Source organism: Equus przewalskii, chromosome 24 (genome assembly GCF_037783145.1).
Source record: "Equus przewalskii isolate Varuska chromosome 24, EquPr2, whole genome shotgun sequence".
Classification (NCBI taxonomy): Eukaryota; Metazoa; Chordata; class Mammalia; order Perissodactyla; family Equidae; genus Equus; species Equus przewalskii.
In genome coordinates, this window is record NC_091854.1 from 13,589,264 (window position 1) to 13,614,999 (window position 25,736).

Sequence of the window (25,736 nt, forward strand, 5' to 3'; positions counted from 1 at the left end):
CTGAAAGCACCGTCTTTGGGTGACTTAGCAGCTAGTGTTCTTCCAAGAGAGATTAGGAAATGTTTGGCTCGGAGACAACCTTTAAAAGGACTGAGAAATGCATTGTTGCCAGCGCTAGTAATATTACTTCTACTCAGAAGGCTCACATATTTCTTGGCGTTTTAAAAATGTTTGTAAAGTGTGTTTACCATAACACGTCCTTCTCCTTTAACACCATCTCAGACCCCTTAAGTGGGTGTGTCTTCAAGACACAGAATTGGAGCATTTTTACTCCTGGAGTGCATATCTATGATTAAATATAATCACATACTCTAATGTGAATCAAAATTAGTTTTGTGACTTCTACAATCAGAGCAAATGTTAGGCTTAATGACCCAGGAGCTAAGAAGTAGATAGCAAACATCACCTTCCACAGACTGTGTACTGAGTCCCCACATTTCTCATCCAGGTCCCAATCCTTTATCTGCAATTCAGGAATCCAAAGGGCTATGGACAGAAATACTTTTTTTTGAGGAAGATTAGCCCTGAGCTAACTGCTGCCAATCCTCCTCTTTTTGCTGAGGAAGATTGGCCCTGAGCTAACATCCGTGCCCATATTCCTCTGCTTTATATGTGGGAAGCCTACCACAGCATGGCTTTTGCCAAGCACTGCCATGTCTGCAGCCGGGATCCAAACCAGTGAACCCTGGGCCAGCGAGAAGCGGAACGTACGAACTTAACCACTGCACCACCGTGCTGGCCCCAGAAATACTTTTTAGTAACAATTTGGTGGCCAAAACTGATGAGAAACTCTGTAGTTCTGGGGACGGCCCCTTGGCCGAGTGTTTAAGTTTGAGCACTCCACTCCAGCGGCTCAGGGTTTCACCGGTTCGGATCCTGGGCGCAGACATGGCACCGCTCATCAGGCCATGCTGAGGCAGCGTCCCACATGCTACAACCAGAAGGATCCACTATTACAATATGCAACTGTGTACTGGGGGAGAAAAAGCAGAAAAAACCCCAACAACTTTGTAGTCCTTATTCCAATAGTCCAACCTCACTAAATAGGAATATTAATATGTTGGACTGTTGGGTGCTGCCCCAGATCCACTGGGGGTGTTATGTAAACACATATACTTATCACATTACCTTTCTAAAATCCAAAAAAGTCTAAGTTTTGAAACACATCTGGCAATACATCTGGCACCAAAGATTTTGGATAAGGAATTGTGAACTGTACCTTTCCTTACCATACCAAAGACTTTTCCAAAATCACTGGGGGCAGTAGCATATTAAATCATCCATCACCTGTATGAGTGGTTAGTTGTTCTCATGACACCTTGCACAAAACTATGTTTATAACACTTAGCATAACATACTAATGGTTTCCAATCCAGTATCTTCTGGACTACACTGACAACTCTCTCAGAGACAAGTTGTCTTAAAAAAAAATAATGTTTATTTTTTTAATAACACAAGTATAGGCTCCTTGAAGAAAATTTGGAAAGTACATAAAAGTTTGAAGAAAATAAAAATCATATGTAATCCCACTTCTTAAAGATAGCCAAAGTTTCTATTATATTTCATTGTCTTTTTTTCTATGCACATTTAAAAAATAAAACTAGGACCATACTAAAGCATTCTTTTCTTTTTTTCCAGTTTTATTGATATAATTGACATACTACACTGCATAAGGTTAAGATATGCAGCATAATGACTTGACAAGTGTATATATTGTGAAATGATTCCCACGATAAGCTTAGTTAACATCCATCATGGATGGAAGCATTATTCTCAAAGCATTATTTTTAGTGGCTACAGGATAAGAAACTGTTTCTTAAGCAGATTATTAGCCACAGTGCCTAGTACACTTAGTCACTCAATAAAAAAGTACTGAATTGGTTAATGTTATTTTCGTCTACTAAGATCCTAGCTCAAACAGGTTTGTTAGGTTTAATTAGATGCTTAGGAGGAATCTGAAAGAATGAACTCCAGAGCAAATACATCTTGGTTATGGAAGGGAGCAGTTTATGCCTAAGTTGAAAGAGGGAACGCAGGGATGGGAGCTGCTAACAGTGTGTGGGCTGGGGATGGGGAGCATTGAAGAACCCCAAGATGAGTTTTAACTATGTTACAGTGTGACCTACTGACGGAAGTGCTGAACTATTCACAATGGTTTCATTCTTCCACCCTTCCAAGAAGTAGTTCTTTTGTTACGTGTTCTGTTTTCTCTTTTAATTGCTCACAGTTGTTCACAGTTGGTTCCATGAGAGCGGACACGTGCTCTTTGAATTTAGTTGAACGTCTGCTTTAGAACAATGTGACAAGGAAACATTATCTTCTTAGATTCCAGAATGTGTTAAGATGGGTATCATCATTTCTGGAAATTCCCAACTCAGATCACTGCGAACTCTTCCAGGAAATGTGATTAGGCCAGCGCGACATCACTCTTCCCCCAAACAGGGCCAAGCAGGGCCAAGCGGATGGAAGCTAGAAGCATCATTTTCTCCCAAAAGGGATTAAGACAAGGCTGGGCAAACTGAACCAGCAATGTCCGGTGTTTTGATGGTACTCATATGGTCTCCACCTCCAGAATGCCGGTTCCCATACCACCAAGAACTAATACCGCCTGTTGTGATCTGTGCAAACCTACTCCACTTTCAGACTGTGTGAACATTGTCATCATACTCAATAAGCAATTAGTGGTGCAAACACTGACCGTGGTAACATCAGTGTTCAGCTAATTTGTTTAATTTAATTAAGCATTTAATTTCCTTCTGGTGTTTTTTATAAAAGAAAAACAGGAGGGAGGAAGAATAACCTCAGGTTATTACCAACTTCAAGCTTTTCGGGTACCACCTCTCGGGCTGTAGCAAACTATGAATCTTTTAAAAGCAAAACACAAAGCAAAATAAAAATTATGTTTAAACTTTCAAAAGATAATGAAAATATAATTCCTTTCAAAGGGTGTCGTAGTTTCACCATGTTCCTTAGAATAAATATTATGAAGAAGTATAAAATTATATAGAATACAATATTACAGAGTTATGTAAAGTCCTGAGGACTAGTCCCGCAAATGTCATCATCCCATTCTTCAGCAGTTGACATTTATCAGTCTTTCCTGACAATGCCTGGCCTCTTCCCCGCTCTCCACCATACAGTCAATGACATTTCTAATGAGGATCAGAATGATAGTCCAGTGAGGCAGACAATATTGTAAAGCTCAAGAAACATCAACTAAGTCACAAAAGGAAGGAAACAACGGAAAGTATAATCCCTAAAATCAGTTAGGATGTTGGAAAGAGTTCTTGGCAAAAAGCAAATTAGAGTTGAAACTTCTTTTCTTTCTTCTTAAGGATGAAATGTGTGATCTTTTGTGGGAACTCATGAGTTTCCCATAAAAGTACAATTCTGATTTTTCTATATAATATTCTTGCCCCCTTTCTCCTTAAAATGATGTATCTATCACAGCCTTCCCACAGAAAAAAAACTTGCTTTCCAAGACAATCTTCTTGATTTTTTTCCTTTCTATATTTTTGAAAAAGTCATTCTTGAAAGGCCTTTCTAGTTTTTTCCCACTTTTGAGTTGGCAGATGGCATAGTTAATTAATTTTTTCAATTTTAATAAATACATTAAAAATAACTTAAGAATTGAACAGAGAATTGAAGCTTACATACTAGCGTGTAAAAGCATAAAATATCCTAGACCAGTAAACAATAGATAATCTGTGCAGCATTTTATTTTATTTATTTATTTATTTTTGAGGAAGATTAGCCCTGAGCCAACTGCTGCCAATCCTCCTTTTTTTGCTGAGGAAAACTGGCTCTGAGCTAACATCCATGCCCATCTTCCTCTACTTTATACGTGGGACGCCTACCACAGCATGGCTTGACAAGCGGTGCCATGTCCGCACCCGGGATCCGGACCGGTGAAGCCCAGGTCGCCGAGAAACAGAACGTGTGAACTTAACTGCTGTGCCACCAGGCCAGCCCCTGTGCAGCATTTTATATTCATGCATATACTGATTTGCTGGAATGTTTAAATAAATTATCTGGAAAATTTAGTAAGTAGCTATATATGTGACCTGTATGAACACAAATTACCATTTTCCTCTAGCTTTCATATGAAAGTTGTTTATATATATATATATATATACATATGTATAATGAAGATAGTAGTTTGAATCATATAGCATTTCTAAAGAGTTAGATAATCTTGATATGAATTAGTCTTGATTTACATTTAAACTCCACTCCTATCTGTAATACCACCAGGATGTGTTATAGTGTCTGTAGATAAGGTTTTCTTAGGGTGATTTTTTGTGCTAATTTCTCTGAGTCTGGCTGACTCTCACATCAGATGTCATTAGTTTGTAGGCAACACTGTTCCAGTTGTAAAAAGCTGTAGAGGAAGTGTGAAGGCAAGTTGTGCATCACGGGCAAACTCTCCATCATTGGGGAAGCACATCCTTACCTTGTATCAAGCTCTCAGCTGGGTGCTGACCCTCAGTTTCCTCACTTTTAAAACGAGATTAACAATATCACCCACACTGCCCCGGTAGCACATGGATTTTTCTTTTATTTCCTCAAACACATTAAGCTCCCTCTCACTTTTTGTCTTTGTTCCTATGCTCCCTTAGTCTGGAATGTTCTCTCCAATCTTAGTTAATACCTACCCATCCTTCCAGTCTCAGCTCAAAAGTCAGCTCTTCAAGGAAGCTTTCCTTGATCTCCCAGAGAGATGATATTTCTGTTATTATACATGCTGGGGGAATCCAGTCCTTTTCCTTTATAGCATTTTGTTTGTAAGTATTTAATTATGTGATTGCTTGATTAATAACTACCTTCTCCACTAGACAGCACTAGTGCCTAGCACCAGTCAGTAAATAGTACTAGTTGTGTAAATGAATCTGTATGTATGGACCCTGATTTTAACTCAGGAAACATTAGGAAATTCTCTGAAAAAGTTGTATAAATACTACACTGGAATAATAACAGAACTTGGGGAATGAGTGTGGCTGATTAATGGTGGGCACTCCTTCCATCGAGGGGTGGTATCTATTTCCTCTCTCTTTGAATCAGGACAGGCCTGTGACTGCTTTGACCAATACAGGATGGTGGAAAAGAAGCCATGCTAGTTCCATGTGTAGCCCTCAAATGGCCTGGCAGTTTCCCCTTCCCACCTCTAGGAAGCCAACTCCCAATTAAGAAGTGAGACTACTCTGAGATCACCATGCTGTGAGAAACCTAAGCCACTTGGAGAGGCCCTAGAGGAAGAGACTCATGTAGAGAGAGAGAGGCCAAGGAACACTGAGGCACCAGAGATGTGAATGAGGAAGCCATCTTGGAGCCAATTCCACATGGACCAGGGATGAACCACATAGACAAGCCCTTCCTAAATTCCTGATCCACAAATTGAGGTCAAAATAAAATGATTATTTCAAGCCATTAAGTTTTGGAGTAGTTTGTTATGCAGCAATAGATAACTGGAACAAAGAGTGAGAAAAGTAAATTCACAATGAGGAGGTGCTGAGGAAAGATGATTCAGAGGAGAAAATAGATGAAGGGTGAAATAAGGAAATAGGTGACAAACACCTCAGAGGTCAGAGTTCAGGTAATGGGAATGGTGACACTCTCTCCATAAAACCACTAGAAGCTTGCAAACTCCCTATTTATGCATGATGCAGGTCCCATTTATAGGACCTCCTCTTGCCCCCACTAAAATTTTATAGCAGTGCTAGCAAAAAAAAAAGTATAGAGAAATAATCTGACACTATTTTTTACATGACCTATATTTCCAAGACTTGTACCTGTGCATCATCAAGCATATGGAATATAAGTAACCCAAGTTATTTAAAGTGTAGTAAACTTTCACCAGTATTCCACACAAGAAGATTCTCATTCATCAGGGGAAAGTTGGGCAACAATTTTGTTGTAATGAGATTTGACCCTAAATTGGGTAAATGAAGCTTTACCCAATCATGAATAGAATGGGAAAGAGGAAAAGCAATAACTTTCACTGAAAATCAATTATTGTCAGGCTTTGCATATCTTCTTCTTCCTCTTCTTCTCCTCCTCCTTGTTCTTCATCATCATCATCATCATCATCATCATCATGGAAGCTGATAACATTTGTTGAATGCTTCCCCTATCTATATCCTGCAAAGTTTTACATGGATCATCTCATTAATCTTTATAACACCTTAAGGTAGATGTCATCTGCATTTTACAAATGAAAAAATCAAAGTTCTGTGTCTACAATTGATTGACCAGGATTGAATAGGAATAAGTGGCGAAGCCAGGATTTGAACAAAGGACTATCTGAATACTGACTACCTTAACCAGTGGAAAGGATAGCGAGAATATGTTTTCTATGTTGTTTAAGTTAATTTCGTTTAATCCTCTTAAAATCCATCTAAGATTGGTATTACTAGTCCCATTTTACATATGAGTGTCTGAGTCTCAAAAAGGTTAAGCAAATTGTGCAAGATCACCAACGGGGACAGAGCCAAGATTCAAACCTAAACCATGAACTCTCTACTGCCCTGCAGCAATTAACAGACATTTGGAGCAATAGAATCATAGACTCTTGGAGCTGGAAGTGGACCAGGTGTAATCCTCTTATTTTGTAAGAACTGAAACCCATTCTCATGAAGGTGGGCTGATGAGAGTACAGAGAAGTGAAAGCCATCCATTGTTTTAAATAAGCTATTCTCTAAACACTTGAATTGAAGATTCAGCAATAAAAAGATGTGTCTGTCTGTCAAGAGTTCCTCAGACTAGCAAGTAGTGCAATACTCTGTTATGGGAGTGAAATCGGGGATACAGATGTATCACATCCAGCCTGTGTGGGCCGGGGAAGGCTTCAGGGATGGGGTGATGTCTTCACTGAGTCTTAAAGGAGGATTAGGAATTATCCAAGCAGGGATGGTGTCAAGCACATTCCAGGTAATAGAACACCATGTGCAGAGGCCCATGTAAGAGGAAGAATGGGGAAATGACCAGAATGAGAATGAGGAGAGGTGTCTTGAGGGCCATGGCAAGACATTTGGACTTCATTCTGATAGTACTGAGAAGCCACTGGAGGATTTAGGCAAGAGAGTGGCATGGTCAGATCTGCAGTTTAGAAAGACCACTCTGGATAGGAGGGCTGTTGCAATAATCCAGGAGACCAATAATTATATTCTAGACCAAGTGGTGGCAGAGTGGATGGGGAGACATAGATGGATCTGAGCCATTTTAAGGAGATTGATATGACAGAACATGATTGATTAAATGTGGAGGCAAAGGAGAAAGTGAAGCTAAGGATAAACAGTCAGATTACTGGCTTGAGCACCTCTCTGTGAGAATAAGGGAGCAAAGGAACAATCCTGGACAGTAAACAATAAATTCAGCTTTGGGAATATTGACTTTGGAGTTCCTATGGGACAGTCAAGCGGACTGATGTCTTCTAGGCAGTTCTGAAGCTCAGGAGAGAGCACAGGATCAGGAATGAAGGTGCGGGCATTGTTGGCATTGAGGTGACATTTGAAGTCGTGGGCCTAGATTAGTTCACCCACAGGAGGGAGCATGTAAAGTTGGAGGAAAAGAGAGTGAGGCCAGAGAACTCAGGGAAACACCAACATTTAAAAGCAGTGGAACAGAAGCAGAGAGAGAGAGAAAGAAAGAGACAGAAGAAGCCATGAGAGAGCAGTATCACTGATGCAAAAGAGGAAAGCAGGAAGGAGGATTCCTGGCATATGTGTGTTCTGATGCTATGTTAAACAATTGTGGGTTGATACCACAAAAACGAATGTAACAATTCCCTGGTTATTGCAAAACTGACATTCCATTGTTCTTCATAAGGAAATGAAGCAACTGCATTTCATAAGGAAATGAATGGGGCTTCTCAGAGCCCTGGAGTGTGTGCATGTGCATGCATGTACATGCATGTGTGTGTGTGCATGATAAATATGTATACATATATAACAATTTCAACTGTAGAGAAATGTTTTTCTTTTCTTCAACATTTAGATTACCTAAAATCTGAAAGAGCTTTCCCTCAATTTATTTGTTCCCCCACAGACATATATTTGCGTATGGAATAGTCATAAAAAATCCTTCTGGAAACATAATGTTAGAAAAAGCTCTGAGAAACTGTAAAAAAGTTTGGGGCCACACTAATCTCTGCATATCATCATAATACATCACAGACTTGTTGTTCAAACTCAATATATTTATACAGTACTTTGTACTTTTCGGGACACTTTGAATACCTCATTAGCCCTTAATGTGGCTGTAATGAAGTAGATGACTCTGGCATCAATGGGTTATTACTCTGCTAAGAGAAAGAAATAAGCAGCACAAGAGAGGAATATAGAAAGAGCTACTGAAGTTCGCAAAAAGGAAATGTTGCTTGTGTGGGAGACGGTGGGGAGCAGAGAAAGCTGAGCTTTAAAGAGCCAAGAGCACTTATTGAGCACTTACTAGGTGCCTATCACTGAGGTGGCACTTTATGTGTTATCTCATTTGAAAGACTTGAGTCTGTTGAGTGGTGGAAATGGGCATTTTACACAGAGGCAGATGGCTGCTTTGGGATTCATGATAGTGCCTGACACAAGAGTACAACAGCTATTAATATTAGTGGTTATCATTAATTGACTACTTCCTGGTGCCAGGAAGACCCTTTGTACATGCTGTCATATTTCAGCCTCATAACAACCCTGAGAATGAGGTATTATAACTCCTATTTTACACATAAATTCAAGTGACTCACCCAAGTAAGGTCCAAAATAAATGGCATACTCATCTAACAATTTTAAAGAGAATGTTTAACAAAGGGAATAGTTTTTAGAGGTGCTGCCAGGGTAAAGAGAATCAACAAGGAAAGTTGAGCCACCCAAGGACTAGCAAAAATGGGAAGACGTTACCACTCTTAGATGTTGATAATTCAAGGAACGTCATGAAGCAGTTCAAGCTGAGCTGCAGTTAATTGGCCACTTCTTTCTAGAGCATGGAAATGAGAAATTCTAACTTCGCTGCTTTCATTGACATCTCCACATTAAATCCGTACATGACGGTTATGTTGGATCCATCGATCCCTTCTCCAGCTACTCTGATCAACATTCACAATGCCAGGAAAAACTCTGAGAAGCTAGAGAGAGTGGATGGCCCCAAGCACAGTGTTGAATATTGCCCAATGCTTTTTCTGAAAATGCTGAATTGCCTTTTTTCATATCCTTTAAAAAAAAAATTCATAATAACCTGTGCTTAAAAGTGGGCTTTGAAATGTGTGCTGCTTAGTACTTCCGTGTAAGTAGTTACATGGGGTTATGAGAACACAGTCAGGAGCTGGAATCAACAAAGGGAGGCCACCAGACAGAAGCTATGGTTATAGAAGGGTGTGGCTCTTGCTACACCACGAAAAATCAGGAAGGGAACGAGAGGAATAAATACATTGACCTCTCTCTCCTCTTTCCCTCCAATCTCCTATGAGAGCCTCCCATTGGCCAACGCCAACAATAATGGGATCCCAGGGGATGCAGAGCATGAAGGTCAGTCCTCCGGGGCTTAGAGCAAGACAGAAAATAGTGGAGCATGGATCTTGGACACATCAAGGTTACATGACTAGAATGTAGGAGGGCCAGGAGTCAAAGTCAGTTTTATCATCCCTTAGTCATTGCTTTCATGTATTCCTCTACCATATGCTTTTTAGCTGCTTGGTAAATATTTGTATAATGAGTGAATTCCTAGGTGAAAGTTGAAGAAACTGAGGTTAGGAGGCTACACGTCTTGACTTTAGGAACCAGAGCCCTGGCTTCCCTAGAACTATCTCCCAGTCTGTAACCCACTGCCTGCCCTCTCAACCAAACATCGCTCACTCCTTGGATGGCAAAGGAACTCTGCAGCAATGGGTTTCTTCTGCAGAAAACCTTTTTGTGTCAAATTTAGTGATTCTCATGTGGAAACACTCAGGACTTAGTGTCAGATTGTGGACTTAGGGTACTTACTTGATCCAGTATCTCTAGCACGTGGGGTAGACAAGGACATCCTTGAGCACTCATTCTCTTTTAGGATTCCCACCCCCACTCTCAAACACTCATCCCCAGTGAAAGTAAATCTTGCATCTGCTAAAAATGGAGTAAAAAAGGAGGAAGGCAAGAGTGTCTGTTTTAATCCTGAAATAATTGCTACCTAAAATTGACTTCAAATGCAGGTACCGGCAATATTGTCAATGGAAAAGAAAATTGTCCCTGTATCAATCAGTGTCAAGCTGGGAGAATATAAAAAGCTTTAGGTATTTCAAATAGGGGGAATTTAAACAGGGAATTGATTACAAAGGTCTTGAGATGTGTGGAAGAGCAAAAGGAGCAATTTGACCATAAGATCCACATTATCATTCACAATTGCATCCCCAGTACCTAGCATAGAACCTGGTATGTAGCAAGGGTTCAATAAATGTGTATTGATGATATTTGTGGGTGAGATTTGGAAGGCCTAGGAAGGCCATGGGTTCTGTCGGGAACCATTAGGATACCCGTATGACTCTGATAATTCAGTGGATGTGGATATGTGGTTTGGTCATTGGTAGGAAATCATGTTCAAAGCCTTCTGTTCAAACCTGTCGATGGATAATATTTATTGAGCACGTGCTGGGTGCTATGTCCTATGCTAAGCATTTTTCTAAGCAATTTGCATTATTAGGTTAACCTTCGTAATAACCCTACGATAATGAGTTAATTGTTTCCCATTTTACAGATGAGGATGAAACTAAGGCAAAGAGCTTTTAAGTAACATGTCTAAGACTTTACAACAAGAAAATAGCAGAGCCAAGCTTCCACCCACAAAGTCTGGCTCCAGAAGCTACACTCAGTCTCCACACCATATGTCTCTCCATTGCTCAAGTGATGAAAGCCTAGCCCATCTTTCTACCTTTATTTTCCATTTTCCCCATTGTACTCTGGGGCAGAAACCAGCTGGCTGTTTCCCCAACCTGTTTCCTCTTCTTTCTGAGCTCACACAGGCTGTATTTTCTTGCCCTTCCCTGTAGTTATTGTAGCTGTGTGACTGAGTTCTAGCTAGAGGAATGTGAGCAGAGGTGATATACATCACTTCTTAGCCTGGCCCATTAAGTCTGTCAGACATGGTGCTTTCCCTTTCTTAGAGCTTGAAGAAAGTGAGCACAGTGAACTTGGATGCCAAATTTTGAAAAGCTGGAGCCACAAAATGGAAGATGTCTAGATCCCTGAATGTTGCTTGGAGAGGCGTCAGGAACCAACCAGGAATGTCTGAAGTTTCTATCAACTTTGTGCCATAATATGGGTTGGGGTCATTTGGTTACAGCAGCTAATTACCTTAACCAATACATATGTGAATCAAGTTGATCTATCTAGTGTTCCTTGAACATGTGTCTGGCTTTTGCATATACTTTTCCTTAGGATTCTCATCCTCTCCTTCCAATTATTCACATCCTAAAAATTATTCAAGGCCTGAACCAAGTCTAATCGCCTTCAAGCAGCTTTCTTCTACTCCCATCAGACACAGTTATATCTCTTTCCCTCAACTTCCTGTAGCACTTTGTTGTCTGTATCTCTTGTATGCCCTTATCATAGCTCCAATTTTGGATGTCTTGTTTTCCCAGTGATATTGTGAGCTCTTCAAGGTCAAGGACCATGTTTTTATGCTTTTTATATGACTCTGAAGTGTTGTACTTTGGGAATTTTCAGTAAATATTTGTGGGAAAAATGAATTTACAAATGCATCAGGCTCAATAAAGTCCATTTCCCTAAAAAACTGTCCTCCATTGCTCAAGCAGGGAGGCATGCAAACTATAATTTGCTGGAGTTGGTGTTTTTATTACTCTTTTCACCAATATACACATTCTAACATTTTTTGACAACCGCTTAGAGGAGAAAAAAGGCAGGCTTATAAATTTCAGAAGACATAAAACTAGAGATAATAAGTAATGCATGAGATGACAGAATCAAAACTAGACAAGTTGGAATGAAGCAGATAACATTTAATAGGGCTAAGTACAAATTTAGATTTTAAAAAACCAGTGGCCCAATTTCAATATGGAAAGACATGGCTAACACCAATTTATAGAAAAAATTTGCAGCTTTTAATGGTTTGCAAGACTGACATGAGCCCAGAGTGGTACACAGGACCCTGTTCATAGTTAGGCTCAGGGCACTAGGATGTAGGCCAAGCATTCAGGCTCCAACATTAGGTACAGGCATGAAATAAGGTTGCTAAGTGGAGGCCAACTGGAGATGGATGGAGCCTCAGTGTTGGGTAAAGAGGGGAACAAAGTCCTACATTTTAACTTGGGCAAGCTTAGCACATGGGTCAACTTTCATTTGTAGCACTGGTGGGAATCCCCCGTCTGAAGACACCATTCAGTGATTTCTGACACTAAGCTGGCACCAATAGGCAGACTGAGTCCTCTTAGAGTTTTGCCTCAGAAGTAGAACCTAGTAGGTCTTAAAGTTTTGTTATTTTACTTTTGGTCCTACTTCCAGTGTCAGGGTCAGAGATGTCCTTCACTTAAGACCCCTCATTTCTGAAGGTGAGAAATGCCATGTCATCTGGGTAAACTCAGGTCACCCTTGGGAGAGGGGGAGAAGGCGGATCACATGTTCTCCAGGCTCAGTTGAGACAACTGTTCCACCATCCTCGGATAGATCTGCTCCTAGAAACCCATATGTCCTAAAAACTGGGATCAGAGTTCTGGCAAGAAGACTGTGGCCTGGGCCTTGGCACTCGACCACCAAAAAAAGCGAATACAATCTTAGGCAGTGTTAATAGGAGCCTAGCATGGAGAACAAAGGTTCTGCTGTAGTCTGTGCTCGTCAGACCACACAGGAAGAATTGCTTCTTTTCCGGATACTATGATTTAAAAGGGATAGAGACAAATTAGGTGAATCAAAAAGGAAGACGACCAGAATGCTGAAGGGACTTAAAAACCAAATCACTAGCTCCTTTTTGGTGGTTCAAAGACTGGAAGAGGTCAGGATGGTGGGTGGGAGGAGAATGTCAGGTAGCATAGATATCAGAACTGTCTTCAGGTACATGAATGCTGTCTTGTGAAAAAATATTCGCGTATTAGGTAATGCCAGAAGGCAGAACTCGGACCAGTGGGTTTTAAGCCAAAAATGAAGAATTTTTTTAACCATGATAGCTCTTCAAAAGTGGAATACACTGTAAGTAAGTGAGCTTTTAAAATGTTCGAGTAAAGATCTGATGACTGTCATAGATGTTTTGGCTGGAATTCAAGAACATTGATTAGGAAGTTAGAAGAGAGGGTCTCTAAGGTCCCATGCAAATTTCAAGTTCTTACGATCCAATCAATCTTTAAATTAGAAATGTGCTACAGAATGTGAGGGAAGATTATTACACGAGAGTATTTTGGAGTTAGAAACTGGTTTTTGAAGTGGGTCTTCCTCTCAAAAAAGCAGAACCCATGGATTATTACATATGTAATACGTGAGAGGGGAAAAAAAGAGAAGTTTAGTATCATTAAGAAGGGAAAGGGACTGCCTAAGGGGTACAAAAAAGAAACGTTCAACAAATACAAGGGGAATTGCCCGGAGTCTGTACAGGCGTGAGGGAGGCCAGAGAGAAGGTGGGAAAACATTTTTCTCAAAGACAAGGAGTTGTGAGGCTACACACCTGACACTGCACAAGCGCACAAGGTGAGCACATGTCTATCGTGGGGACAGCTCGCTCGGTCTTTGCCTCCCTTCCTCTGTGGGCCCTGGACACGAACACGCTAGAATCACATCGCTCAGGAGAGCCGATGGTCCTTGAAATACTGTTTCTCTCTATTTTTCCCTATGCATGTGTTTCTTGGTCTCTTCCTCTTTCTCACAGACGGGAAGAAATACATTCTTTTTGTAATGTCGAGTCTCACGTCGGGGAGAGGTTAATTGCAGGGAAAGTTAAGGTAACGTGGACTTGGGTGCGAAGACAGATTCTCACACTAAGAACTGGGGGTGCTCCCACGCGCTGGGCAGCCTGGGAACAGGAGAGCAGAGGGAGAGGTCAAAGTATTTATCCAGAAAAGAATCATCCCATCCTTTGCCTCCTGCCCCCAAGAAGCCCTCCGGTCGCTCTCCGAGTCCGCCGTGGGGGCGATGTGCGGTGTGCACCTGCGGCGGAGCACAGGTACCGTCAGGGCCGGGGACGCCGACTTGTCGCCGAGGCCCCCCGCCTGCGCACACCTCCCGCGCTACCCGCCTCCCCGGCCGCTCCCCCAGCCCACTCCTGGCGCGGGGCTCACCGCCCCATCGCCCGCCGCAGACGGGAGCGCCGGGGTGGCGCGCGGGCGGCGCGCGGGCCGGCGCCCGGAGCTCTGGGCATGCTCAGTCGCGCGGGCAGGGCTCCGGGCGCGAGCCGGGCTCCCTCTGCACCGCAGTCCGCGGCTGCCAAGAGGAGCCGCCGGGCGCTCGCAGGCTCGGCGCGCGCTGCCCGCGGGAGGACCCGGCCGCCGCGCCCCCGCCGCGCCCCGCCGCCGTCCGGAGCCATGGCCGCGCTCGGCCACCCCGCCGCCTTCGGCCGGGCCACCCACGCCGTGGTGCGGGCGCCGCCCGAGTCCCTGGTCCAGCACGCGCTGAGGCGCGCCAAGGGCGACGAGGTGGATTTCGCCCGCGCCGAGCGGCAGTACCAGCTCTACGTGGGCGTGCTGGGCAGCAAGCTGGGGCTGCAGGTGGTGGAGCTGCCGGCCGACGAGAGCCTCCCGGACTGCGTGTTCGTGGAGGACGTGGCCGTGGTGTGCGAGGAGACGGCCCTCATCACCCGCCCCGGGGCGCCGAGCCGGAGGAAGGAGGTAACTGCCCGCGCGGCGGCGCGAGGGGCGCGGCCGGGGCAGCGCGCCGGGCCCTCCCCTGCCGCCCGCGGCCGAGTTGCCGGGGCAGTCGCGGAATGGGCCCCGGGCGAGTTCCAAACTTCCCGTTTGGGGGCGAGGGGGTGTGTGTGAGACAGTCAGAGAGAGAGAAGTTCATTGTTCACGCCTCCCGGCTGTCGGTGCAGCTTGGGTGCCTCCGAGAAGACCCGATTGAGTGTGGTTGTGCGGACTCGGCAGGTGGGTGGGGTGGGGAATCCATTTCACCAGCAGTTTTATTTGTAAAGATTAAACAGCGTCAAAGACAATGCCGTGCAACTCCCGGAGAGCGGGGGCAGGGAGGGTGCCGCTCCAGGCGGGCGGATGCAGGCTGGGCGAGGACTCCAGGGGCAGCGCCAGTTGGTGACACGGGAGCCCCCAAGTCCTGCCTGGGGCTGGGAGCAGGGCGGGCCAGATGAATTAACAGGGTGTGGGTACCCACAGACCTAGGGCGTCCGGAGTTACTTTTCAGTGGTGGCGAGTGAGTCCTGCAGAAAGGGACTGGCAAGTGAATGAATCGAAGGAGAGTGGTTGGTTGGTGAGCTGTGGTCAATGTGCGCATGAATAGGCTAGGTTTGAAAAGCTGTACTCCGTGTAAGGGTATGGGGGGGGGGTGTTTAATTAGAAATGGTTGTTTCACAGATTCCGTAATTTTTATTCTCTATTTTCAAACTCATGGCAATTAGAGCTTTTTTGTGTTCTCAAGGTTTAGTGACTACTTTAAAATATTGCAGCTTGTGAAAATGGGGATTGCTTTAAACACAAGCTAGGTTAGTGGAGAGAGACAAATAAAGTGAGATTGGATTTTAAAATGCCATCTGGCCTGGGATTCTTCTCGTTGCCCGCTAAGAGCCCAGGCTGGAGACTCTCTGTTGCTATTGGCATCAAGTGGCATTGCAAGAAGCTGGTGCTTTCTTTCATGTCTGGAGGGTTAGGGTGTTTTTTTCCTTCTTTTTTGTCCTTATTCAATTCACACTGGAAATGCCTCATAGAACTTATTGTACACATGCTTCACGACTTGGTTGATAGAATCTTACATGGTCAGAGAGTATAAGCATATTCCATTTATTTCTCACTGAGATTATCAGCTTTTTTTCACTCTACCTTCGCAGAAAGCCAAGAGTAACAGATCTCATTCTCTTAGCTCTTCTATCTCCTTTGCCACACCTCTCTATCTTTGAGGTTGTGGGATGACCCACTCTATTTTAAAGTGATGTGTGTAAACCCATTTGAATATTTTCTAACGTGTCCTGGGCCATATGGCAGAGCTGTGGTTGGTACTTAAAAGAGTAAAATAGATTTCAAAAACCCTTTCAGAATGGTACTCATTCGATGAGGGTAGTGCAATTTCCTGTAAAGAGACTGTTGCATATTTAATCATCAATTTAATTTCATTACTATAATAAAACTTCCAGATTTTGGCCTTCCTGATACTAAAGCGGGCTGTGATCTTTCTCCCCTGTCGTAGTTTGAGGCATACATTTTAAATTGGCTTCATTCTTATATCAGGGTTGTGGCCTGCTGCCAGAGGCCACATGGTGTAATAGATAAGAACATCAGACTGGATCTAATTCTGTGATGTTGGGGAGTGTCTCTTGACTCAGTTTTCTCACCTGTAAAGTGGACGTATTAATACCAATTTCATAGAATTGTTGTAATAAATTTATTAATCCATCTGAAGTTTATAGAACAAGACATTTCAAGAATGTTGGTTATTACTTACTTAACAATGGGTCGTGGAAGATGTACTCTTTCTTGAACAGTAAGAAGTCTGCTGTACACTGATGCAGTTATAGTGACATTTCCCTTTCCCAGGGTGAAGGGGAGTCATCTTCACGCCTTAGGTTCCATTCTAATCTGCTATGTAGCAGTCCTCCCAGCTTGAGTTTCCTGCTGGTGTGTGGTCTCTCCCCAAAACGCTTTTGCTGTTGCACTTGATCTAGATCACCAGAGTAACAGACCTTCCAGCCAGAGAGAGGAACATGGGCAGTTGCGTTGGATGAGGTGCTTCTGAAAAGCAGGGCCGTGCAGCGTAACTAACTCTCTTTGAAATCGCTCACACACCAGTTCACTGCCTTAGCCTTCAAAGCTCTCATTGGATTGTTATAGATGTCTTTCATGTGATACCTGCCTCCCTAACTGTGAAATTCCACAACAGCAAGGCATTATTTGAAAGTTATTATCACTGATCCCCTTGCCTCCTGTCTCCTCGCTCTCCTACACTGTAGGCAAGCTGGTTTTTCTAAACTCAAATCTGAGTCTGTCCCTCTTCTGATTAAAATTCTTGAGGGGGCCTCCCTTGAGCTCGAAAAACTGGTTGAGCTGGGCTCTGCTTGCCTTTCCATCCTCAGCTGCATGTCTGACCCCACCGCAGGGGCCTCCCAACCCTTGGCTCAAGCCAAGTTCTTCCCCTCAAGCTCATTATGCTATTGCTTTTCTGGGTGCACATTTCTCCTTAGCCTATGGCACTCTTCCTGCTTCCTCTCCTCCATTTTACCTGGCTACTCCTACTCATGCTTCAGTTCTCAGCTTCCTATTATCATTAATATTATTAGCTAATCTTTCTTGGGTGCTTGCCATTTGCCAGACATTGTGCCAGATTTATGGCATGCATTTCACTGAATGCTCACATGAACTCTGTGAGCTCAATACTCTCATTATTCCTGTTTTAAAGTTGATGAAACTGAGGCCTAGAGAGATTAGATAAATTGGCCAAGGTTATAGAGTGGAACCAGTGAAACCAGGGTTGAAACTCAGGTTTGCAGGGCACTAAAGCTCTAATCCCAAGCACTGTGATATTAGGCATCACCTTCCCATGCCTAGGACTGGTTTTCCTTTTATGAGCTCCTATAACCCTCTGTACTCCCTTTTGTGATGTTTATCCTACCATATGGTAATTGCCTATTTACCTTTCTGCATCCCCCACACTATGAACACTATGAGGGCGAGAATCAAGTTGGCATTGTTCAACATTTTATCCCCAGGGCCTTGTGCACAACAGTTATGCAGCCATTTTGTTGAACAAACGTGTCCATGATTTTAGGTCAACCTTAGTTTTCCCTCCTTATGACATATTTGGTGTTTTACAAGCATTCCCCATCAGTAGAGTCCCAACAGTTTCATTACAAATATAGTTTATAACTGTTTTTCTCTCCCTCTCCCATTCCCTGTATCTGTCTCTTTTTTTGTTTGTTTGTTTTATTCTTATAAAAATCCTGAGAGGTTTCTTCTTAATGCAAGCATCGTGCTATATTTAATGACTTTTCTTCTTTGGAAGATAGGACTGAGAACCAAACTCAAGAAAGTAACCTTCTGTGAAAGCTCAGTGTTTGCCACGATGGGGCCTCCATGTATTAATAACACAGGCCCTGCCTATGGGAAACTTGAGTTTTAGTGAAGAACTCTGTGTATACAGAAAGCAGCAAATAAGGTTAATTGTCTAATAACTCTGTGTCTTCAGGAGTATGAATAATATGTTTAATACTTTGAAGACAAATAAGTTAGTCTTGAGGAGCCAATCATATTTCAAGCAACTCCGACTTACTTTTTAGAGAGGAAAAAAAAGTCAACTTCAAATGTCAACGTTTAGATATCTTCAGATGTTTAGATATTATAAATAAATATCTGAAAGTTAAAGTAAGATGAGTGACAGGGTGTGAGGATTGTTTTTTTTTTTTTTAAATAAAATTTTTGTATGGATTACACACGCCTGCAGTACTAGACTCAAAAGGTACAAGAGTGTGTGTGGTGAAGGTAAGTCTTGCGCCCGCAACCCTGCTCTTGTACCTGACTACCCAGTTCCCTTTCTTAGGGGCAAGTACTAATGCCATTTTCTTGCGTTTTTTCCGGAACATTTTTAGTACCTAGTAAATGATTAACAGACAAAGGTTCCTCAAACAAAATTGTGAAATACATCCTGTGCCCTTTCGCCCTCTTTCAGAGCCCTTTTATCCTTTCCCAGACACCAAGTGTTAGTATGTGGTATATTCCGTCTAGGAGGAAAACCACACAAATTCATTCTCACGAAGTGATAATGGCTTTAATTATCCTTTCTTGGAGCATTTGTGTTGTTAGGGGCCTCTCTAGGAAGAAGGCAATGCTTAGCACAAGGTAATAAATAATAAAAGTAGAATCAGACATCAAGGCGGGGGAAACACAGGGGCATAGATGGTGGGGTGAGCAATACATATTTGGATAGAAATTCCCCTTCTGTTAGGGCACTTAACTATTCAGACCCACATATTTTGGTCCTTGGTTTATTCTTTGGTTAGGAAAAAGCATAATTATGTTGATCCCAGAGGCAAGGTGAGCATCAACATGTCTAATGATTAGCTAACATGTGCCAAGTTGTGTATGTGTGTGAATCCCAAAAGATGGTATATTATTAGCTCTATTTAAAGGATAAGGAGGGACTGGCCCCATGGCCTAGTGGCTAAGTTTGCGCGCTCTGCTTCAGCGGCCCAGGGTTTCACTGGTTGGGATCCTGGGCACGGACATGGCACCACTCATCAAGCCATGCTGAGGCGGCGTCCCACACAGCACAACCAGAGGCACTCACAACTAGAATATACAACTAGCTACTGGGGGGCTTTGGGGAGAAGAAGAAGAAAAGAAAAGAAGAAGATTGGCAGCAGTTGTTAGCTCAGGTGCCAATCTTTAGGGGAAAAAAAATAAAGGATAGGGAAACTGAGGTAACCTAGGTTCAGTAATTTGTCCAAAGTCACAGACAGCTAATAAGTGGCAGAGTTGAGGTTTTCATGAAAATGTGAAGGTCATTTTCGCTCGAAGTGCTTGTTGCCAGTTGTGGTTAATTATAACACAACATTAAATCAGTATAGACTAACTACTTGTATTCCACTTTACACACTAACAATATAGTCTAACTTGGATATTAACTAAATGAAGCATTTTACTTTCCTCCTCTCATAAATAAGAGTAGATTGTTTCATTTTAGTTTAAAAAATAATTTTTCAGTCATTTACGTGAAACCCCAGAATTGCCTAGGCACAGTTTGTGCATAATTGTGTCTTATTTACCAGCAGACTGAATGATTGCTTTTTTAAATGCACACATTTTCTCAAACTTCTGTTTAACTTCAGGTGTGAAAAGTTCCCTAAACCGTAATTAGAAATTTCCTCTCACCAACATGGACGGTGCACAGGCTGGAGGCTCTCCACATGGCAGCAGATTAATGGTTCCTGATAAATTGTCATCTCCAACTGGTTAGAACAACTGTTCCTTTTCAGGATGTTGCTTTTTAGTTCTTCTACGTGGCCTTGGCAATAAACGTTTGCAAATTGTTGTGTCCTGGAAACTGGGATGCATTCAATAATGTAATCTATCCCCATGCAGTTGATCTTGAAAGCCTTGAAAATAAAGAACATAATGATGAGCAGGGAGTGACTTCTATTAGATACTATTAGCTGCAAATGAGCTTTCTGCAGAGATTCCTAGAATCATTAGAGAGCCATTATAAGGCTAAGAAGACAGGGATGGATCCCTGATAGTTCAGATATGCGGGAAAATTGCTTTGGCATGTTTTTCAATTCTTATTGAGCTCAGATTTCTTCAAAATTAGTTTTATTATAGTAATGGTAGGTATCCCACCTGTTAATATAAACTACAACACAGAAAAATCTACTTAAGACTTTTGAACAAAGAGATTTACCTTCCACTGCCTTTGCATCATAAATAATTATTTGTGGCCTCTTATGAACCTCAATATAAATTTGGAGGTGCATGTTTAAAAAAGGACTGCTAGTTATTTATTTTATGGCATTTGCTGGTGAAATCTGGAACCACTTCAGAAAGCCTGGAGATCTGGACATGTGGTAGAATTCATTCCCCTAATCAAGGGGTATCATAATTAAAGCTAAAATAGCTGAAATCTAATGAGATAGAGAAAGGCTTCATTTATACCTTCTACCGAACGTAGTGCATTGTTCACTCCAGGTAGTCAATAAATATTTATTTACCATAACTAAATCCCCAATGTTCCAATAGAATGCTCCCCTGACCTTTGAAGTTGGCTTTCATTGCTTTCCCTAAACTAATATTAGGTATTAAATCTGCCAGTCCTCAGGCTCATTGCATAAACAGGCATATTTCATCCAAATGGACCAGTAAGAGTAATCTCAAACAACAAATCCTATTAAAAAATGTGTGCGTGTAATGCCATTCTAGTTCATTTTGTCGTTGTCAGATGATTTAATAATGTACATTGTCTTCCTGAAGCTGAGTGCTGAAGGACTGGTAGCATCACATGGAAAGAATAAATCACCGGACTTTAGACTCCTGTTTCTAAATGTCTAGATTATCCAAGCAAATGCAGCCAGAGAAATCATAGCAGAGTATGAAGATTGAAGTACAAATTATTACGGGGTTGGTTTAATTTTTCCTACCTAATCAATGTGGGCAAGCTTGACTTAGTTTAGGTTAGTAAACTAATGGGAATACAATTTTTAAGCTGCTTTTGCAGCTGGACAGGCCCAGAGGGGTAAGTTGTCATTCCAGTGAAGATGAATACATCAGTATTTTGCTTGATTTGAATATGTGTAAGTAAATAAACCTTTGCCTTCATGAAAAATATTTTTGCCTTGATTCCTTTGTTCTTATTTTGTTTAAGAGATATTAAAGTTTTCTTATTTGCTTATGGCAGTAATTATGAGTGCCATGATTGCATTAAAAATGACTATGAAAGAAATGAATATGAAGGAGAATACCTCAACATAATAAAGGCCATATATGACAAATCCACAGCTAACATCATACTCAACAGAGAAAACCTGAAAGCTATCCCTCTAAGAACAGGAACCAGACAAGGATGCTCACTTTCACCACTCTTATTTAACATAGTATTGGAAGTCCTAGCTGGAGCAATTCGGCAAAAAAAAGAAATAAAAGTGATCCAAATTGGAAAGGAACAAGTGAAACTGTCACTGTTTGCAGATGACATGATTTCATATATAGAAAACCCTAAAGAATCCACCAAAAAACTTTTAGAAATAATAAATGAATACAGTAAAGTTGCAGGATACAAAATCAACATACAAAAATCAGTTGCGTTTCTATACACTAACAACGAAGTAGCAGAAAGAGAAATTAAGAATACAATCCCATTTATAATTGCAACAAAAAGAATAAAATACCTAGGAATAAATTTAATGAAGGACGTGAAAGACCTGTACAATGAAAAGTATAAAACATTGTTGAAATAAATTGAAGACAACACAAAAAAAATGGAAGGATATTCCATGCTCTTGGACTGAAAGAACTAACATAATTAAAATGTCCGTACTTCCTAAAGCAATCCACAGATTCAATGCAATCCCTATCGAAGTTCCAATGATACTTTTCACAGAAATAGAACAAAAGCATCCTAAAATTTATATAGAACAACAAAAGACCCCAAATAGCCAAAGCTATCCTGAGAAAAAAGAACAAAGCTGGAGATGTCACACTCCTCAAAATATACTACAAATCTATAGTAACCAAAACAGTATGGTACTGGCACAAAAACAGACACATAGATCAATGGAACAGAATTGAGAGCCCAGAAATAAACCCACACATCTATGGACAGCTAATTTTCGACAAGGGAGCCAAGAACATACAGTGGAGAAAGGAAAGTCTCTCAATAAATGGTGTTGGGAAAACTGGACAGCCACATGCAGCAGAATGAAAGTAGATCGTTATCTTACACCATACACAAAATTTAACTCAAAATGGATTAAAGATTTGAATGTAAGGCCTGAAACCATAAAACTTCCAGAAGAAAACATAGGCAATTTGCTCTTTGACATCAGTGTTAGTAGCATATTTTCAAATACCGTGTCTGACCAATAGAAAAAAATAAACAAATGGGACTACATCAAATTAAAAAGTTTCTGCACAGCAAAGGAAACCATCAACAAAATAAAAAGACTTACTAACAACTGGGAGAAGATATTTGCAAACCATAATCTGATAAGAGATTAATATCCAAAATATATAAAGAACTCATACATCTCAAAAAGAAGAAAACTATCAACCCAATTTAAAAAATGGGCCAAAGATCTGAACAGACATTTCTCGAAAGAAGATATACAGATGGCCACCAGGCACATGAAAGGATGTTCAACCTCACTAATTATTAGGGAAATGCAAATCAAAACAGCAATGAGATATCACCTCATGCCTGTCAGCATGGCTATAATTAACAAGACAAGACATAACAAGTGTTGGAGAGGATGTGGAGAAAAGGGAACTCTCATACACTGCTGGTGGGAATGCAAACTGGTGCAGCCACTATGAAAAACAGTATGGCGATTCCTCAAAAAATTAAGAATAGAACTATCATACTCACCTGTTCCACTGCTGGGTATTTATCCAAAGAACATGAAAACACAAATGCATAAAGATACATGCACCCCTGTGTTCATTGCAGCATTATTCACAATAGCTAAGACTTAGAAACAACCTAAGTGCCCATCAAGGGACAAATGGATAAAGAAGATGTGGTATATATAATATATACATAATGGAATATTACTCAGCCATAAAAAGATGAAACCTTGCCATTTGCAACAACATGGATGGACCTTGAGGGTATTATGCTAAGCGAAATAAATCAGAGGGAAAAAGTCAAATACTCTATGATCTCACTCAGAAATAGAAGATAAGAACAATAACAACAACAAACAAATGCATAGATACAGAGATTAGAATGATGGTTACCAGAGGGGAAGGGAGGAGGGAGGAGAGTGAAAGGGGTGACTGAACACATGTGTACAGTGATGGATGATAATTAGTCTTTGGGTGGTGAAAGTGATGTAGTCTACACAGAAATCAAAATATAATAATGCACACTTGGAATTTACGTAATATTATAAACCAATGTTACCTCAATAAAAGAAAAATCAAGTTCAGGATCTACTGCATGAAGCAAAAGAAATCTTAAAGTTTTCTAATATGCTTATGGCAGTAATTATGAGTGCCATGATTTTGAAAGTGAAGGAATGATAGTTGTATCACTCATATATGTTTGCGCATCAGTGACTGTCTACTACACGCTGGACCCAGTGATTGGTGCTGGGGAGATGTAGATAAATTATATACCACTGTTGCCACAGGACCTCACCATCCAGCTGGGGAGGCAGAGTAGTAGCAGACGCTTGGAGAACAAGAGGACAGGTTTTATGACGGAGCTCTGTCTGGTGCTATGGAAACTGCAAGAGGTGTGTCTGACCCACACCAGGACTTCTCAGAGGAAGCAACTGTTGAGCTAGAAGTAACCGGGTGAAGGCAGAGAGGGGCAGCCTTCAGAGAGAGAGAGCACTATGAGATAGGATGAGGGTGATGGTACAGTACAGATTAATTTCATTAATGTTGGGAAGGATGCAGGATTGCAAAACACCTGCCTGTGCCCTCTCAGATCTCTGAGGTTTGGGAGCCCCAGTTCCAACCATGTTTCCTATTTGGGGCCTAGAGGGATTCAGCTGCCTAGCACACCCCATTTTTTCTTCTACCACTTACTCCATAACGGTCTTGACACCCCTTCCATGATTTCTGGCTAGCATAGTTGGGATCAATATAGCCTACCTTGGAGTGGACTGAAGTCCACTCTAAATCTTAGACTTGTTTCTTGAGGTTTCTAGAATGTCATTTGGCTGAGTAGTAATTTTTCCAATTTGGCCCAAAATTTGCCATATTAGGATGTGTCAGGCAAGCTTGGCATCTTTAATATATAGATCTATATAACATTATTCATGTCAGTGTCAGGTAAGAGAAAACTAATTCCAGTTTGCTGTTGAAATGTACGTTTATTCACACATCTCTGCATCTTGGCAGTAGACACTGTTGAATCTCACACTCATATCAATCAAGTGCAGCCTAACGTGAGCGAGCTGCTATCATCATGGGTTGAATTTTGTACATGCTACAGAAGGCAGCGTGGTAGGGACACAACACTGTTCTAGGGGTCAGGGGACACTGGTTTTGATTTTTGCAGTGATAATAAAATATTCTATTATTTTTATATTCTTTCTAGCTTGGAGATGCTGTGCTTTCTTTTGGAATTCAGGGTGTGTTGGGATGGAGAATGGAAGGTGGGAAAGGGATCAGGAGATCGGAAAAATGGATGGGGAAATTATGATAACTTACATTCATGCGATGGGATTGGGGTTTGATGAATAAAAAGTACTGGATTTTATTAGACTCAAGACATTATACTTGTTCTACTTAATTAACCAATCGTATAAACTCATGCTTTGCTAATGATAATCCATTATGAGATGAAGTTGAATTTGCTAACTCTATTTCAAAAGCCCTGCTTATTCAACCATTTATAGCACATTTGACAAGTAATTTTTCCTATAGAAAACTTTAAATAAAAGCCATTGAAAGACCATAAGATTCCTAGACCCACACAGTTTCTACCATCAGTGTCCACCAGTTGATGTTTCTTTGGTAAATGTGAATCAGTGGCTAGAAGAAATGGAGAGCAAGTGGATACAAGGTATGTGCTGTAAGTTGAGTTTTCTGTTATAACTAAAAGTCTTGATTTGCCCATGGCAGTTCTTTCTTATAAACCCTCCATACATAACGTACTGATTTCCATTCCTGGTGCTCAAATTAGAGTTTCATTTTCCAAATTTTGACTTTTGTCTTCCAAAATTGCATAAAGTTATTTTCTTGGATAAACACAAAAAAGTAAAAGATGCCCATTTAAATGTAGCCTTTTATAATAAACTGTGTACAAATTGTTTGAGTGTTAGCATAGTAAGATATTGATGTAATTATTTTTACAACTTGGAGATATACTTGTGGTAAACTTAGACGTTTTAGTGTGAAATGATTCGAAAAACTGAAATTAGCAGTTTGGCTTTGGGTCCTATTTTAGGCCATTTCTGATATAAAC

The 25,736-nt window shown here is 41.3% G+C and overlaps 1 protein-coding gene across 3 annotated transcripts in view; it reads left to right on the forward strand.

Annotated features, from left to right (window-relative positions):
- The first annotated feature begins 13,953 nt into the window (after positions 1-13,953).
- Positions 13,954-25,736, forward strand: part of DDAH1 (dimethylarginine dimethylaminohydrolase 1) — a 125,117-nt gene continuing 113,334 nt past the window's right edge. The window contains exon 1 of one of the 3 annotated variants that reach the window (XM_070592071.1): positions 13,954-14,124. Coding sequence is in view for 1 of the 3 variants with exons in the window: in XM_070592066.1 (XP_070448167.1) it covers positions 14,318-14,785 (468 nt within the window). In the remaining 2 variants the exon portion in view is untranslated. Of the gene's footprint in view, positions 14,125-14,248; positions 14,786-14,814; positions 15,041-25,736 lie in introns of those variants that run through there. The other 2 variants (XM_070592066.1, XM_070592067.1) reach the window with 2 other exon arrangements.